This window comes from Kogia breviceps, chromosome 8 (genome assembly GCF_026419965.1).
Source record: "Kogia breviceps isolate mKogBre1 chromosome 8, mKogBre1 haplotype 1, whole genome shotgun sequence".
In the NCBI taxonomy this organism is placed as follows: domain Eukaryota; kingdom Metazoa; phylum Chordata; class Mammalia; order Artiodactyla; family Physeteridae; genus Kogia; species Kogia breviceps.
In genome coordinates this window covers 73,729,120-73,746,290 of record NC_081317.1, presented here as the reverse complement: position 1 = coordinate 73,746,290, position 17,171 = coordinate 73,729,120, and the positions used below count along the sequence as shown (strand labels likewise).

Below are 17,171 nucleotides of genomic sequence, written 5' to 3'. Positions count from 1 at the left end.
GAAGGGCGTGGACTCCAGATTAAACAGCACTGGTCGCATACAACCTCTTGTCGCCTTCCCTTCCATTTCTGTTCCACCCGCATCCTACCTTTCCCAACCCTGGAGGAACTAGAAGCAGCACTGTGAGTGGGGAAAGAGGAAGAAAAGAGCAAAGGGAAGAAGTATGAAGAAATAAAGCCCAATCCCTTCTCTGATGCTGCTCTGTGGTCTGGTCTGGGGGAAAATTTGAACTGGAGGAGAAATTAGAGTTTTGACTTGACTGAACTTAATCCTTAAAAATGAAGCTATTTGTTGATACTTGAAAGTGCCTGGAAAGCCACAGTAAAGCCACCCAAGGACAGAGAAAGGAGATCCAGTGGAGCTTGCAAAAAGGCAATGGTAAGAAAATTAATAAAGCTGCTCCCCTACTGGGTGCTTATGCAATGAACCAAATGGATCAATGCAGAGAGCGAATGAACAGGTGCTGTTAAGATGATGCTTGAACTCAATCCAAACTGAAATGGGAAAAGAATGTCATGAGTTATGGAAAAATGATCCATCCATCTCATGGTCTTTGATGGAATAAAAGAGTTCTGACCTTATTTTACATTTTGAAACTTTGCTCGTTCTACGGTGGCACCATATGCAGACCTGATTTTTAAAATCTCAGCAAAGAAACAGATTTCCCTCATTATCTTTCCAGCAATTATCTTCTTTTTGCTAAGGCAGGTAGGAGACAGTAATGATCTGAGCTGTCAGTAGATTACCCCCTGAAGGATTTTGTTTCACTTCATAAAATATTAACAAAGGAAAAAAAAATCCATATGTGATGAATCCAAACTGAGTAAGAAAAAGCAACATAATATCCCATCCCCTTCAGTATTCCACCACAATCTTACTGCGGTAGTCATTTCCACCATAAGACAGGAATTTGGAGACATAGCGCTCATTTGAAAAATCTGACTCACTGTTTGGGGCTGTTAAAAACACACAGCCAAATGAAGGAAACCTTATATCCATATAATATTTTTCAGATATTACATTCACTGTTCCCTTTTCTATAACACATAAGCCAGAGCCTCCGGGGAAGACTTCCTTCTGCAGCTCTGAAGTTTCTGAGCAGGCACACAGCTTCCCTCACCCCTGCTGTTTGTTTCTCCAGTTTTCACCTGAAAGCAAAAGCATAAGCTGCTTCCAGGAAACGAATGAACAGGAGATGAGTTTATATAGAGCCAAATCTGCTGCTGCGGGCAGACATCTGAACCATTTAATCTTTCATTTGCCACCCAAATTGATGGAGCTCAGGGAAAATCAATATACCTGGTAGAAGGCAAATGTAATAAGAAGGCAACCTCTCTCTTGTTTAGAGCATTGGAGTTTTTTTTTTTTTCCCCAAGAGTGATCTCTGTCAAAGCTTTGAGTCATATGAGCACAGAGCTTTTCAAGTAAAACCTTTTAGAATTTTTAGAACCTATCTTTTTTAGCCCCGTCCTATGCAGGGGGGAAGTCTTACATAGGAGTCTACGTGTGAGGGGCATGAATGAGTGTGTGTGTGTGTGTGTGTGTGTGTGTGTGTATTGGGTGGGAATGAGAAGGCTCTTTGGCTACTGATTGGGCAAAACCTCACTCCAAAAGTTGAAGAGAAGTCTATGTGAAATAGCAGCGAAGACCTGGAAGAAGTGAGTGGAAGGTAAGTATTCAAAATTCCTGCTGATCATAAGCAGAAACATAGCCTAGGATCTAGGGCCTACTCTGCCATCATCTTCCAAACTGGCATTCTCAAATACTCCCCAGACACCAAAGAAAGCATCCACTCTCATGCCTGTACACCTCTGCATATGCTAAACTTATCTTCTCCTTATCCATCAGGCTAAATTCCAGTTCTGACATGACTTCCTGTAAAAAGCCTCCCCTGAACCCCCAAACCAAGGTGGTCTTTCAGTTCTCTACGATCCCACATCATTTATTTCATACCTCTATTGATCATACATCACTATGCATGTTTACATAGCATTTCAGTATTTGAACATTTTGAGAAATGCCATAATATACATTAACACAGAACCATATTAAAGGCACTGAGAAGTCCTGAAATAAATCTGTTTAGTTTTCTTTAGCTCTGGGTTTCCACAGTTTATTTGATCACATATATAGCCCTTCTTCTCTCATATAAAGACTTTTATACTCAAGTACTGGTATTCTAGGGAATAGCACTTTGGAAGAATTTGTTCCTGTGATCTCTTTGAGGTCAGTAACAGTTTTTGTATCACCAGAATATGCAAGAATACCTGACCTATAAAGAGTGCTTATTATGTGTTTGTTGAATGAATGAATGAGTGATCAGTGAAGAAGCCTCATTCTGATGTTCAGGCTCTGACTAGGCTGACTATAATCAGATGCTTTGCTGGAAGGGAGATAAAAGTCTTCCTAGGGCTTCCCTGGTGGCACAGTGGTTGAGAGTCCGCCTGCCGATGCAGGGGACACGGGTTAGTGCCCCGGTCCGGGAAGATCCCACATGCCGCGGAGCAGCTGGGCCCGTGAGCCATGGCTGCTGAGCCTGCGCGTCCGGAGCCTGTGCTCCACAACGGGAGAGGCCACAACAGTGAGAGGCCCGCGTACCACAAAAAAAAACAAAAACAAAAACAAAAAATAAAAAACAACAAAAAAAGTCTTCCTAGATTCCTTCCTTTCAGGCTCAGGGTCAACGACTTCCTTAGGCCTTGGTATTGATGTCAGGGGACTAAACAATGCTAGAGGGCAAAGCTGCCTGCCTTTGGCAGGTGTTTTCGAATAGCCAAGGAAGAAGAGAAAAGATAGAAAAGATGAAGAGGAGGAGATGGGATGGAGAGAGGGAGGGGAGAGGAGAGAGGCGAGTGCCTACAGCAGGGGTGATACACCCTACTACCAAGTCTTTGGGCTCCTCAGGGATGACCATGTCATCATGCCAATCTCTTGATATAGATATTAGAAAATCTCCTGGTCGAGATATTAGAAAGGCCTGGTCCTCATTTTCCCATTCCTTAGTCCCTTTAGTCCCCCTTTTTCTTTTTTTCTAATGCCAAATGCAATGTATTTATATGTACTCAGGAGGGACCCAAAGCACTCTTGTTTTTTTTTAAATAGATCTCTATTGGAGTATAATTGCTTCACAATACTGTGTTAGTTTCTGTTGCACAACAAAGCGAATCAGCCACATGCATATATATGTCCACATATCTCCCCGCTCTTGAGCCTCCCTCCCACCCTCCCTATCCCACCCCTCTAGGTCATCGCAAAGCACCAAGCTGATCTCCCTGTGCTATGCAGCTGCTTCCCACCAGCCAACTATTTTCCATTTGGTAGTGTATATATGTCCATGCTACTCTTACTTTGCCCCAGCTTCGCCCACCCACCCCATGTCCTCAAGTCCATTTTCTATGTCTACCTCTTTATTCCTGCCCTGCAACTAGGTTCATCAGTATCATTTTTTTGTTTTAGATTCCATATACATGTGTTAGCATACGGTATTTGTTTTTCTCTTTCTGACTTACTTCACTCTGTATGACAGACTCTAGGTCCATCCACCTCACTACAGATAACTCAGTTTCATTTCTTTTTATGGCTGAGTAATATTCCATTGTATATATGTGCCACATCTTCTTTATCCATTCATCTGTCGATGGACATTTAGGTTGATTCCATGTCCTGGCTATTGTAAATAGAGCTGCAATGAACATTGTGCTACATGTCTCTTTGAATTATGGTTTTCTCAGGGTATATGCCCAGTAGTGGGATTGCTGGGTTGTATGGTAGTTCTATTTTTAGGGTTTTTTTTTTTTTTTGCAGCACGTGGGCCTCTCACCGTTGTGGCCTCTCCCATTGTGGAGCACAGGATCCGGACGCGCAGGCTCAGCGGCCATGGCTCACGGGCCCAGCCGCTCCGCGGCATGTGGGATCTTCCCAGACCGGGGCACGAACCCGTGTCCCCTGCATCGGCAGGTGGACTCTCAACCACTGCGCCACAAGGGAAGTCCAAGACGTAGGCTTTCATGAAGCCCACCAAGGTCCAGGTGAGAGCTGCCATAACTCATAGGAGGCAAGCGCTTGCCCTGTCTCTGTGGGGACTTTCTCCTCCAGCCCACTGCTCGCTGATAACCTCTTCTCGCTATTATCCCTGCAGAGAACCAGCCCGCTTGGCCACTAGGGGGCCCTATTGCTCACCGCATTCAGGACTGACCGTCAGTACTATTGGCTCCCCTCCCTGCCACCAGGGAAGTTCTTAAAAACCTTATTCCCATCACTCCATCTTTGCAGGCCTCTCACTGTTGTGGCCTCTCCCGTTGCGGAGCACAGGATCCGGACGCGCAGGCTCAGCGGCCATGGCTCACGGGCCCAGCCGCTCTGCGGCACGTGGGATCTTCCCGGACCGGGGCACGAACCCGTGTCCCCTGCATTAGCAGGCGGACTCTCAACCACTGCGCCACCAGGGAAGCCCCACTCCATCTATTTTTAGTGAAAAGTAACCTAGGATTATTCCAGCCTTGTCTTTAGAAATAGAAATGTTGAACAGCAAACAGAGAAGAAAGTCAAGCATAATATGGAAATGTGAAAATAGCAAGACCAGGTCACAGGGGAAGAAAAGCCATTATCTGGGTGGTCTTCTCCTTAGTTACAGAGCTTGTGTCTGCAGTTTGCCTCTCTCTCACGGTTTACTCTTCTCTTCCACCAGGTCTCTCAGTCCCTACTCACCCTCCTCTCTCTGTCTCCTTCTCTGTCGACAAGCCACAGTCAGGTCAATGTAGAGAGAGATGGCAGAAACAGTTATCCTGGAACAAGGACTCCATTTGTCCCCAGCTCACCCAGTTCACTCCTGAAGGTGTGATCCTGCGGGAGAATGGAGTGGGCGTTCCGCATATTTCCTCCTCCAACAAACCAGTTCACGTTGGGGTTCCAGTGGTTCACAAAGCCACAGAGATGATTTTCTTCAAAGTCACAATCTGGCAAGAGAGAAATAAAAACAAACTTCATGTAGATGTAGTTATGCCTGGGTACACCCAGGCCCACTGCAGTTTGCTATTAGATACTCAGATATGTTTCTCACTCCCTTTGACCACTGGGATCTTCGTACCAGGACCCCTGGACAATGTCGGTCAAGAAGAGAGATCCTGTAATGAACAGAGATTATAATTCATCATTGTTTCTCTGGATTGTGGCCCTTCTGTCTACTTGCCATGTGGCTTGCAGTGTGACCTCTCCTAGCCTCTATTTGTTCATAGGAGAAATAGGGGGACTCTCCCCCTGCACAGGGCTGTGGTAAGTGTGGACAGCTGCCAGCACAGTGCCAGGCACGTGGTTAGTGCTTGGTCAATCAGCCAACTCTGTGTCAAAGCACTATTTAGAGCTATGCTTTTAGCTCCAGAAAGTTTATCCACCACCTTTCTGGTAGCCCATTCCCCCATCCCCTTCTCTCTTGATAGTAGACAAGGTACTAAGCTAAGGGCTAAGGGGCATGTTTCCTAGATGCTAAAATCATCTGCTTTGCTTATGATACAAGAACCTGGTCAGTGTAGTCGGGACAGGAGTATCTTAGGCACTGGGTCCCTTCTGCAGCTCCTGAGTGGAGAAAAAAGAGAAGACAAAGAGACTCTCCTTCTCCTTTTTAGTAGCACTGACATGTTTGCACAGATAAATTTTTCCCAGTCAACAGACTCCTTTAGGGGGAACAAGAAACTCACAAGCCAGTTCTTTCATTGACTCCCATAATTATCAATTAAAAATATGAAGTGCGATTGTGCTGGTCATCTCTTATTGGCCCCTCCAGTCCCACCCACCTTTCTTCCATGCAGCTCCATTCTCCAGAGGTTGACGTGTACGGCCTTGTATGGACTTCCCTGCCTTCTGGCTTCTCATTGGATTCAACCAATGGAAGGTAGGAAGAGAGCAAGGTTGGGGGCATTTATTCCTCCAGCTCCCTCTCTGCCAGGTTGCCATGGGTTGGCTGTGTCCCTCTATTGAGGGACCGTACAGCTACTGTCTCCAGGTTCTGGTAACCCCTTCTCCCTTGCCCCTTCCGACCTAAAGATATTGATGGCTCATGAGTCATCACTCTGACTAGTCCTGGATTACTGCACTAGCTTTGACAGGTTTCCTTCACCCACCCACGCCTTTGTAGTCCCTTTAGTGAGTTTTCCTCAAATTACTCAGGTTGAATGTACTCTGTTTCCACTTTCCTGCCAGGGTCCTGACTGATACAGTTATCAGTGTGCTTTTGCATTAACAAGCACTGAACATTTTTAAGATTTTCATTTTCAACTTTTCCACTACAGCATCCACTAACCCATGCCCAAGAGTCGGTGCCAAAGGCTGCCACAGAGTAAAAGAAAAAGCAAAATATTCCTCAGTGTGCCAAGCAGTATTCTGAGCACTTTATACAAATTACATTATCTAATCCTCAAAACAACCCTACAAGGTATGTGCTATTATTAACCTCATTTTACAGGTGAGGAAACAAGGGAAGCAAAAAGAGTGCACAGAAAGAAAGGTAAGGTGAGAGTATGATCATACGGTTCAACAAGAGAAAATATCAGCGCTCCTTTTGTGTTTTAAACAAACTAGAAGTCATCAAGTGATTTGGAGAAAGGAAATTTACATTTTTGAGTGCCAAGCACTGTGACAATCACCTTCACATCCCTGATCGTATTTAGTCCCCACAACAATCCTACGAGGGAAATATTTTATCCCCATTTTGCCGGTAATGAAACAGAGGCTGAGGGGCGCAGTGCATTGACTACGCCAGCAGGTGGCGCTCCACTAGATATGTCCGACTCAAGTCTGTGGGGTGTTAAGATTCCCGCAGCCGCCACTAAGGAGCTCCAAGGAAGATACAGTCTTAACTCACTGTATCTTCAGAAAATGGTCGCAATCTAGGTCGGTTTTCTTTCAGAACTGCCCTTGACTCTCTTGCCTCTTTCCTTTCCACAGCCATTCAGCCTCCAAGTACTGTCAGCGCTGACAAATCTCTCAAATCTACCACCTTTATCCCATTCCACGGCCAACCCCAATTTTAGACCCTCGTAGGTCCCCTCTGTAAGAGCACAATCACTTCTTAAGGGTTTTCCTATCTCTGACCTATTTTCCTTGTTTCCAACTCATTTTCCATGCAGCAGCCAGTCATCATCTGAAAACGCAGCTGCAGGCCCCTCCCCTGATGACTGACTTTTCTGTGTGTGTGTGTGTGCTAAGTGGGCCTCTCACTGTTGTGGCCTCTCCCATTGCGGAGCACAGGCTCCGGACGAGTAGGCTCAGCGGCCATGGCTCACGGGCCCAGCCGCTCTGCGGCACGTGGGATCCTCCCGGACCGGGGCACGAACCCGTGTCCCCTGCATCGGCAGGCGGACTCTCAACCACTGCGCCACCAGGGAAGCCCCTGATGACTGACTTTTAGAGCCTCCCAACCACATAATCCGGGAACCCAAGCTCCATAGCTGGGCTCCAGACTCTTCCTTAACAGACTCCCTTAACAGTGCTGATTCTCACTTCAAACACCTACCCAGCCTCTCGCCTTTGCCTGGACACACTCTGTGCTGCCCACCCACCGTAAGGTCTGCCCAGAAAGAGAGCTTTCCTTCCTACCCTGCTCCTCCACCTGACTAACTTCTACTCCTTCTTGAAACTACGGCTCAAATCCATGTCCTGGATTCAGTCCTGTCCGATTTTCTCCCCTCCTCCCTACACCTCCACAGCACGGCTTGTCCTTCTCCAGCAGAATTTGTCATATACAGAAACAGCTTCAGTAGGAGGCAAATGGAAGGTGAGTGACCTCAGGACATAGAGTATGTCTGCTTTTGATGCGCTCTCAGAAGCTGGCACAGAAGAGGCACCTACCAACCCTGCTCAAGTGGAATCTAAGTGACAACTGTGAGTATAAAGACAGAGCAATGGTGTGTAAGACAGAAATGGAGGAAAGTGAGGGAAGAGGTAATACAGAGGTAACAGGATGCCTGCTTTCTGGCAAATGCTACAAAAAGCTGATTTTGCAGCAAACTGGATATCATGTTTATTAGAATATGTTGAGCTTCAGGCAGCAACTCAGGTTACAGTCGCTGCATCTACTTTTCTTTCATCAACCCAGTCAGTCGAGGCAAACTCTAATGAGCCTTCTTCTGCTAAAGACAGAGAAACATCATACAACACTCAAGTGATGCAAAATTCAAAATGCACTGCATGGTGTCATTTATAAAATGTCCTGCCTTTCGGATTGATTCAATTCCCTCTGGCAACAGGAGATTTTAGAAAAAGATGCATGTTCTGATGCAATGAAGAGGAAACCCACTTACCGATACAGTAGCCAGTTGTCATCTTGATTTCAAAGAGTGCAATGCTGGCTGTATTTCCATGTCCTAGCACGCCTTCTATTAAAATCTGTACAACACATGGGGAAGAAGGGAATTAGACTTCAAAACACCACGTGTCCTTTATCAGTATTTCAGCTACTTGTCAGGAGCAGTTCAGCGATTCAAGGCAAAACGAGATTGTTTGTCTCGGCTCATTGCTATAGGATACCAATCTCATGATGGACTTTACTGAAAGAAGGCATGTGTGTGTGTGTGTGTGTGTGTGTGTGTGTGTGTGTGTGTGTGTGTGTGTGTGTGTGTGTGTGTGTGCGCGTGTGTGTGTACACAAGCTCATATACATATTCTCAGAACTTTGAGGTGAGCACGGTGACCAATAAGAGCTCAGAGTCAGCTGTCTTCCATCGTAAGCACGGCCACCACCTTCTCCGGTGCTTGTGGTGGAACCAGTTGGCTGCAGATGGAGAGGAGAGCTTGTGTCCCTGGGGACAATCCCTGGGGAAATCCGTTCTGAGACTAGCCAGGAACTGAAGGCAGAGGCCTCAGAGGGGAAAAAATAATCCCTTGCAGGAGGAGGTAGGAAGTGCCACTTGACTAGTGGTGGGGGATTTCTGCATGAGGCAGAAGAGGCTCAAAACTCATCTTGTAGTTTCTATATTGCTGAAAATTTGAAAATTTTATATAAAGAACAGAGAGAAGCATAGCAATGTATGCGGCTGATTTCAAGCACTGTTCACAGTAGGTCCTGCTTCTGAAAATATTTGCTTCTCCTTATGTGATTTTAGTCCAATATTTTGCAGCTATGCTGGTAGATGTAGGGTGTGATATACTGGCCGGAGGACGCTGTGAAATAGGGAACTCAGACCTTCAATGCTCCTTCCCTTAATCCACGCTGCTGCCTGATGGGAGAGACTACAAGCAGACAGGGAATGTAGGAGAATACTGTATGTCAAAGCTTGTTGAGGAAGAAGAGATATGGGATAGGGAATTGAAAAGGGGATTAGGAATGGAGAACGTTTTCTTGAAGGCTCCGCTTTGTCCCCCATGACATGTTCTCACTAAACATCACACTCCGTGGCTGAGTCCAGATTACATCTTCCTTCCCTGCTCCAATCCACAACCAACTTTATCTTACTTTCTCTACCTTATTTTCCCATTACTTCTGATGGAACAACTTCCATCTCTGAAAAGGAATCAGAACATGTCCTTTCCTCTTTCAATGTATTTTCATTTTTTTATTATAGTTAATGTCTTGTTCAAAATTTATAGCAAACAAACCATTAGGAAGACAACATAAACACATACCACACATAACTTAGGAGGATGAAACAAAATTTTAAGAAATGAGAATGCTCCCTAAAGCCCACTGGAAAATAAATTCCCATTGAAGAGGTTGGTTTGAGCCCCTTTTAGAGCTTACAGAAATCCCACTTAAATACACACAAAACAAACCTGGGAAGAAGCTCTTTTAAGGAATAAACAAAATATTAATTTAAACTACTGATATTTTTCTATGATGCAGCTCCCATAAAATGTCAAATCCTAACACGGGAGATAACTAACTTCAATGGCAGAAGTTTTCATAAGATCTTAGACTAGCATAATGCCAAATAAGAAGCCCTGCACATAAACTCTACCTACCTTGAATTTCTTGGAACTGTTTTGCAAGTCCAAGCTGGCTATGAGCCAGCTGTCCGAAGGTTCCTTGGCTGACCAAAGCAAGCGATCAAAGCTTTCATCATCAAATCTCACATAGAGGTTCAGCCGGCTGGGCTCTGACGGAGACCCCGAAGATGTGGTTATCTGGTAGACCAATCGGAGGCAGCTCCATTCCTCAGCCTGTAGATCAGAACTCAGCAGCACGGCTTTCTCCCCCTGCTTGGCAAAGGAGGTGTCCACATAAATGTAATGGCCTGGAAAGAGAAAGGGACACAGAGAAGAGATCAATCTTCTGCTCACAACTCAGGAAAATACACAACTGTGGTCCAGTAAATCTGAGGGCAGATACTGCCTGCAGATGCATTTTGTGGGTCCACTGAATGTTGCCTGAACATGGGGTCTCTGCTTCTGGTGAAAAATTAGAAGGTCCAGTAACACTGAGGCTACTTTCACATGACACATGACAATAACAATCCAGAGCTGAGTAGTGCTGCCTCTGCAGAGGTGGTATGTGGGCTCCATTTTGCCATAATCCCCACTACTCCCTATAAGCTTCTGACATTGAAGCCAAGTATCTGTTGCCTATTATCACCTTATAACAGGCCCATTTAGCACATTGCATTCATCTTCCTGGTCCCCATAGGCATATGAGTTTGAGAACCCAGGCTAAGGGGCTTCAGAATCTGGAGGAGAAGCATTCCTCTCCTGGAGTCAGAATGCCTTGGTGGATCCCTTCCCTTTCCATAGCTCCCCTCATCCCTAAAGACTCAATCTGCATTTGACTTCCCTCATTATTGTAGATTAAATTGATTTGGTTACCTTAGATCTTAGAGCCTAGGCAGAAAACGTTCATTGCAAGTTCATTAGACCTAAGACTCTCCTCCTCTAGACTCTTCCACGACCGAATCTCATAGTTTTGATAACTAAGTGAGAAAGTACATGCAAAACATGTAGGACAGGGCTTGGAAATCAGTAGACACACTGGGGCCAGCAATCATTATTTCCCTCTCCTCCCTTGTCCACTTCCTCGCTCCCACCTTCCTCCCCTTCCCTTCTGTCCTCCCCTTCCCTTTTCTCCCATCCCCCTCTTCACTCCTCCTCCCTCCTCCTGCCCCCTCTCCCCTCATCCTCCTAATATTGACAAGGGGTGCTCTGCTGGCTATAGCAGGCTGTAAAATGGCATTTCTATGACCAAGAAAAGGGGTTGGAACAGATAATTCTCACTTGAGCCTTCCAAATCTAACTCTGGTCATCAGCTTCCTTAACAGTGATCTGATCTGCCTGTGGGTCTTGGGGACCCTCTGCCTTTCTGACCTGCACCCTCATGCTTGCTCAGAGGTTCCCACATTCATGGCCAGCATCTAATATGCAGTCTTCTGTCATGGGACCACCCACCCTACTCCTTGCATCTGGGGCTCCCCAACACTAAATTCTTACCAGAAAGACCCTAAAAGGCCTCTTTGCTTGATCTTCTTCAGCCCCTCTTCCCACACTTGTTGCCCCCAATGCTGATCACAGCTGCATCCTGTGGCAAGTGCAGACAGGCCAGTGGCAGCTCAGCTGATAACCACCCTCACAGTTAAGGAATAGTTAGGGCGTTGTCTTCAAGGAGCCTCACTTGCCTGTGGAAGCTTTCAAGATCAAGATCTATCTCCAGCTGGCAGTCTTCTCAACATAGCAACCACCCACTGGGTGCAAATACAACTGCTTCTAGATGCCAACCCAGGCACCCTCTGGATAAACCTGGCCCTTGAAGTAATCACCAGCAACACCATTACCTCCTAGGTACAGCGAACACTCATTATGAACCAGGTGCTGCTCTAAGTGTTTCACATATATTTACTAGCTGTGGGGTTTGTTGGGTTTTGAAGCACTAACTAAGCTGGGGTTCTTGATGCCAACCTTTTTTTTTTTTTTTTTTTTTTTTTTTTTGTGGTATGCGGGCCTCTCACTGCTGTGGCCTCTCCCATTGCAGAGCACAGGCTCCGGACACACAGGCTCAGCGGCCATGGCTCACAGGCCCAGCCGCTCCGCGGCATGTGGGATCTTCCCAGACCGGGGCATGAACCCGTGTCCCCTGCATCGGCAGGCGGACTCTCAACCACTGCGCCACCAGGGAAGCCCCCGCCAACCCTTTTTTAGAAACATAATGTTGCTTCATTGTGACATGAGGGAATGAATAAACACCATCCTCCTTGTCCCACTCTGTTACTACCCAAAAAGAAGGGACTCTAAGCAGACTGGTAGTGGGGTCGGGTGGAGATGGGAATTGATGGAGATCCTGAGAGCACTTCAAACCTTTTCTGAGGAAGTAGAGGGTTGGTACATGGGATATAAAAGAGGAAAGAAACAAAGAAAGTCTGTGCTGTGTCCTATGGATGTTTACATTGCATGCCAACTTGGTTGCCATACGAGGCCCACTTCTCCCTGGGACACTTGCCCAGTTTCTCTCCCTCCTCCCTTTCCCCATTCTAGAAGGGAACAACTCACAGCAGGGGCTCTCAAACTTGAGCCCAGAGTCACCTGGAGGGCTTGTTCAAACCCACATTGCTGGGCCCACTCCTAGAGTTTCCGATCCAGTAGGTCTGGGGTGGTGCTGCACATCTAACAGACCACATTTCTGAAAAGTTCCAGGTAATGCCGATGCTGCTGGTCTGTAGGTCACAATTTGAGAACCACTGATTTACACATCTGACAGAGAAATAGGACTCATTCTCAGGACACTTCTTATCTACCAAAGAAAGGTCAGGCATGTAAGTACTGATAGCATGCAAGGGAGGGAGGAAATAGTTTTACATGGAGGTAGAACTCAAACTTAAGTAACTGTGTGTTATAGTGGGCTCAATGAGTACATCTACTGGTAATTATCTTGATTTTTTCAGTGAATGCCATAAAAAATCTTTCTTGACATAATCTTTTATTATATCAGATTTTATTATAAGCATATGCTAATGCTCTTATGTTAAAAACCTTTGAATATTATTTTAAATACCATGATGATATACAGTATGAAACTTAATGCTATTTATTGAGTGATTTTTGACATCTTGGCCATAAATATTGGCTGTTTCAAATTACTGAGATTTTGCATGCAAATTACAGACCTCAAAATTGCTCTTAGGTCATGCTGTGTGGATATGCCTATTAGCTGCATTACAATCCATCCAAAGATTTATCCACCCAGTGATTTTGCATCCACTCAGCAGAATAATGCATTTTCCTAGATCACATAACTAGCTCAAGAGCTACCCACCTCCACTACCACTGCCAATCTCAAGACAGACTTTCTTAATTAATCACTACTTTTTTTTTTTTTTTTTTTTTTTTTTGCTCAGCCTGGATATAGCCTCAGAATCCTTCTAAATACTGTGTTCCATGGAACCACTACCAATTAATCTGAACTGGCACCTAAGCTGGAACTATTTCTTATCCTTGCTTGTGGTCAGATTACATCTTGTGGTATATTAGAGTCAAATTGAACTAGAAAGAATGTGGCACATTTTGAAGACCTTTTAGAAAATTAAGAAAGAATGAGGATGATACTGATATCAGGGATGATGCCTTTCCCTGGACTGTCACTAATAAAATTGCTAGTCTAGAAAAAATTGATAATGTTTTTGGTGAGTTGTTTGTTCCTCTTAATTTATTAAAAATAATCATTTCAATAAACAAATGGGACCTAATCAAACTTACAAGCTTTTGCACAGCAAAGGAAACCATAAACAAAATGAAAAGACAACCTACAGAATGGGAGAAAATATTTGCAAACAATGCAACTGACAAGGACTTAATTTCCAAAATATACAAACAACTCATACAACTCAATAACAACAAAAAAACCAAACAACCCAATCAAAAAATGGGCAGAAGACCTAAAAGGACATTTCTCCAAAGAAACATACAGATGACCAGTAGGCACATGAAAAGATGTTCAACATCACTAATTATTAGAGAAATGCAAATCAAAACTAAAATGAGGTACCACGTGACACTGATCAGAAAGTCTACAAATAAAGAGGAGCTTCAAGACGGCGGAAGAGTAAGACGTGGAGATCAACTTCCTCCCCACAAATATATCAGAAATACATCTACATGTGGAACAACTCCTACAGAACACCTGCTGAATGCTGGCAGAAGACCTCAGACCTCCCAAAAGGCAAGAAACTCCCCACGTACCTGAGTAGGGCAAAAGAAAAAAGAATAAACAGAGACAAAAGAATAGGGACAGGACCTACACCAGTGGCAGAGAGATGTGAAGGAGGAAAGGTTTCCACACGCTAGGAAGCCCCTTCGTGGGAGGAGACTGCGGGTCGGCGGGGGGAGCTTCGGAGCCACGGAGGAGAGCGCAGCAACAGGGGTGCAGAGGGCAAAATGGAGAGATTCCCGCACAGTGGATCAGTGCCGACCGGCACTCACCAGCCCGAGAGACTTCTCTGCTCACCCGCCGGGAAGGGCAGGGGCTGGGAGCTGAGGCTCGGGCTTCGGAGATCAGATCCCAGGGAGAGGACTGGGGTTGGTGGCGTGAACACAGCCTGAAGGGGTTAGTGCACCACAGCTGCCGGGAGGGAGTCCAGGAAAAAGTCTGGAGCTGCCAAAGAGACAAGAGACTTTTTCTTGCCTCTTTGTTTCCTGGTGCGCGAGGAGAGGGGATTCAGAGCGCCACTTAAAGGAGCTCCAGAGATGGGCGCGAGCCGTGGCTATCAGCGCGGACCCCAGAGATGGGCATGAGATGCTGAGGCTGCTGCTGCTGCCACCAGAAGCCTGTGTGCGAGCACAGGTCACTCTCTACACCTCCCCTCCCGGGAGTCTGTGCAGCCCGCCACTGCCAGGGTCCCGGGATCCAAAGACAACTTCCCCGGGAGAACGCATGGCGCGCCTCAGGCTGGTGCAACGTCACGCCGGCCTCTGCCACCACAGGCTCACCCTGCATCCATACCCCTCCCTCCCCCTGGCATGAGTGAGCCAGAGCCCCCGAATCAGCTGCTCCTTTAACCCCGTCCTGTCTGAGCAAAGAACAGATGCCCTCAGGTGACCTACGTGCAGAGGCGGGTCCAAATCCAAAGCTGAACCCCCGGAGCTGTGCGAACAAAGAGAAAGGGAAATTTCTCCCAGCAGCCTCAGGAGCAGCGGATTAAATCTCCACGGTCAACTTGATGTACCCTGCATCTGTGGAATACCTGAATAGACAACTAATCATCCCAAATTGAGGAGATGGACTTTGGGAGCAACGATATATATATATTTTTTCCCCTTTTTCTCTTTTTGTGAGTATGTGTATGCTTCTGTGTGTGATTTTGTCTGTATAGCTTTGCTTTTACCATTTGTCCTAGGGTTCTGTCTGTCCTTTTTTTTTTTTTTTTTGTATAGTTTTTAGCACTTGTTATCATTGGTGGATTTGTTTTTTGGTTTCATTGCTCTCTTCTTTCTTTCTTTTTTTAAATTACTTAAATTTTTTAAAAATTATTTTTTATTTTAATAACTTTATTTCATTTTACTTTATTTTTTATTTTATATTATCTTCTTCTTTCTTTCTTTTTTTTCTCCCTTTTATTCTGAGCCATGTGTATGACAGGCTGATGGTGCTCCAGCCAGACGTCAGGGCTGTGCCTCTGAGGTGGGAGAGCCAAGTTCAGGACAATGGTCCACAAGAGACCTCCCAGCTCCATGTAATGACAAACAGCAAAAATCTCCCAGAGATCTCCATCTCAACGCCAAGACCCAGCTCCACTCAACGACCAGCAAGCTACAGTGCTGGACACCCCATGCTAAACAACTAGCAAGACAGGAACACAACCCCATCCATTAGCACAGAGGCTGCCTAAAATCATAATAAGGCCACAGACACCCCAAAACACACCACCAGATGTGGACCTGCCCACCAGAAAGACAAGATCCAGCCTCATCCACCAGAACACAGGCACCAGTCTCCTCCATTAGGAAGCCTCCAAAACCTACTGAACCAACCTTAGCCACTGGGTGCAGACACCAAAAACAACAGGAACTACAAACCTGCAGCCTGTGAAAAGAAGACCCCAAACACAGTAAGTTAAGCAAAATAGGAAGAGAGAGAAACACACAGCAGACGAAGGATCAAGGTAAAAACCCACCAGACCTAACAAATGAAGAAGAAATAGGCACTCCACCTGAAAAAGAATTCAGAATAAAGACAGTAAAGATGATACAAACTCTTGGAAATAGAATGGAGAAAATATAAGAAACGTTTAACAAGGACCTAGAAGAACTAAAGAGCAAACAAACAGGGATGAACAACACAATAAATGAAATTTAAAATTCTCTAGGAGGGATCAATAGCAGAATAACTGAGGAAGGAGAACGGATAAGTGACCTGGAAGATAAAATGTGTAAATAATTACTGCAGAGCAGAATACAGAGAAAAAAATGAAAAGAATTGAGGACAGTCTCAGAGACCTCTGGGACAACATTAAATGCACCAACATTCGAATTATAAGGGGCCCAGAAGAAGAAGAGAAAAAGAAAGGGACTGAGAAAATATTTGAAGAGATTATAGTTGAAAACTTCTCTAATATGGGAAAGGAAATAGTTAATCAAGTCCAGGAAGCACTGAGAGTCACATACAGGATAAATCCAAGGAAAAACATGCCAAGACACATATTAAACTATCAAAAATTAAATACAGGGCTTTCCTGGTGGTGCAGTGGTTGAGAGTCCACCTGCCGATGTGGGGGACACCAGTTCGTGCTCTGGGAAGATCCCACATGCCACGGAGCAGCTGGGCCCGTGAGCCATGGCCACTGAGCCTGCGAGTCCAGAGCCTATGCTCCGCAACGGGAGAGGCCATGACAGTGAGAGGCCCGCATACCACACACACACACAAAATTAAATACAAAGAAAAAATATTAAAAGCAGCAAGGAAAAAACAACAAGTAACACATAAGGGAATCCCCATAAGGTTAACAGCTGATCTTTCAGCAGAAACTCTGCAAGCCAGAAGGGAGTGGCAGGACGTATTTAAAGTGATGAAGGAAAAAAAATTACAACCAAGATTACTCTACCTGGCAAGGATCTCATTCAGATTTGATGGAGAAATTAAAACCTTTACAGACAAGCAATAGCTAAGAGAACTCAGCACCACCAAACCAGCTTTACAACAAATGCTAAAGGAGCTTCTCTAGGCAGGAAACATAAGAGAAAGAAAAGACCTACAATAACAAACCCAAACAA

General features: G+C 45.3%; 1 protein-coding gene across 4 annotated transcripts in view; it reads right to left on the bottom strand.

Annotated features, from left to right (window-relative positions):
- Window positions 1-17,171, bottom strand: part of MAMDC2 (MAM domain containing 2) — a 166,266-nt gene that overhangs the window by 75,716 nt on the left and 73,379 nt on the right. For all 4 annotated transcript variants that reach the window (XR_010841596.1, XR_010841595.1, XM_059072723.2 and 1 more), the window contains exons 3-5: window positions 9,951-10,222; window positions 8,295-8,379; window positions 4,818-4,955 (exon numbers count right to left, since the gene is read on the bottom strand). Coding sequence is in view for 2 of the 4 variants with exons in the window: in XM_059072723.2 (XP_058928706.1) it covers window positions 4,818-4,955; window positions 8,295-8,379; window positions 9,951-10,222 (495 nt within the window). In the remaining 2 variants the exon portion in view is untranslated. The remainder of the gene's footprint in view (window positions 1-4,817; window positions 4,956-8,294; window positions 8,380-9,950; window positions 10,223-17,171) is intronic.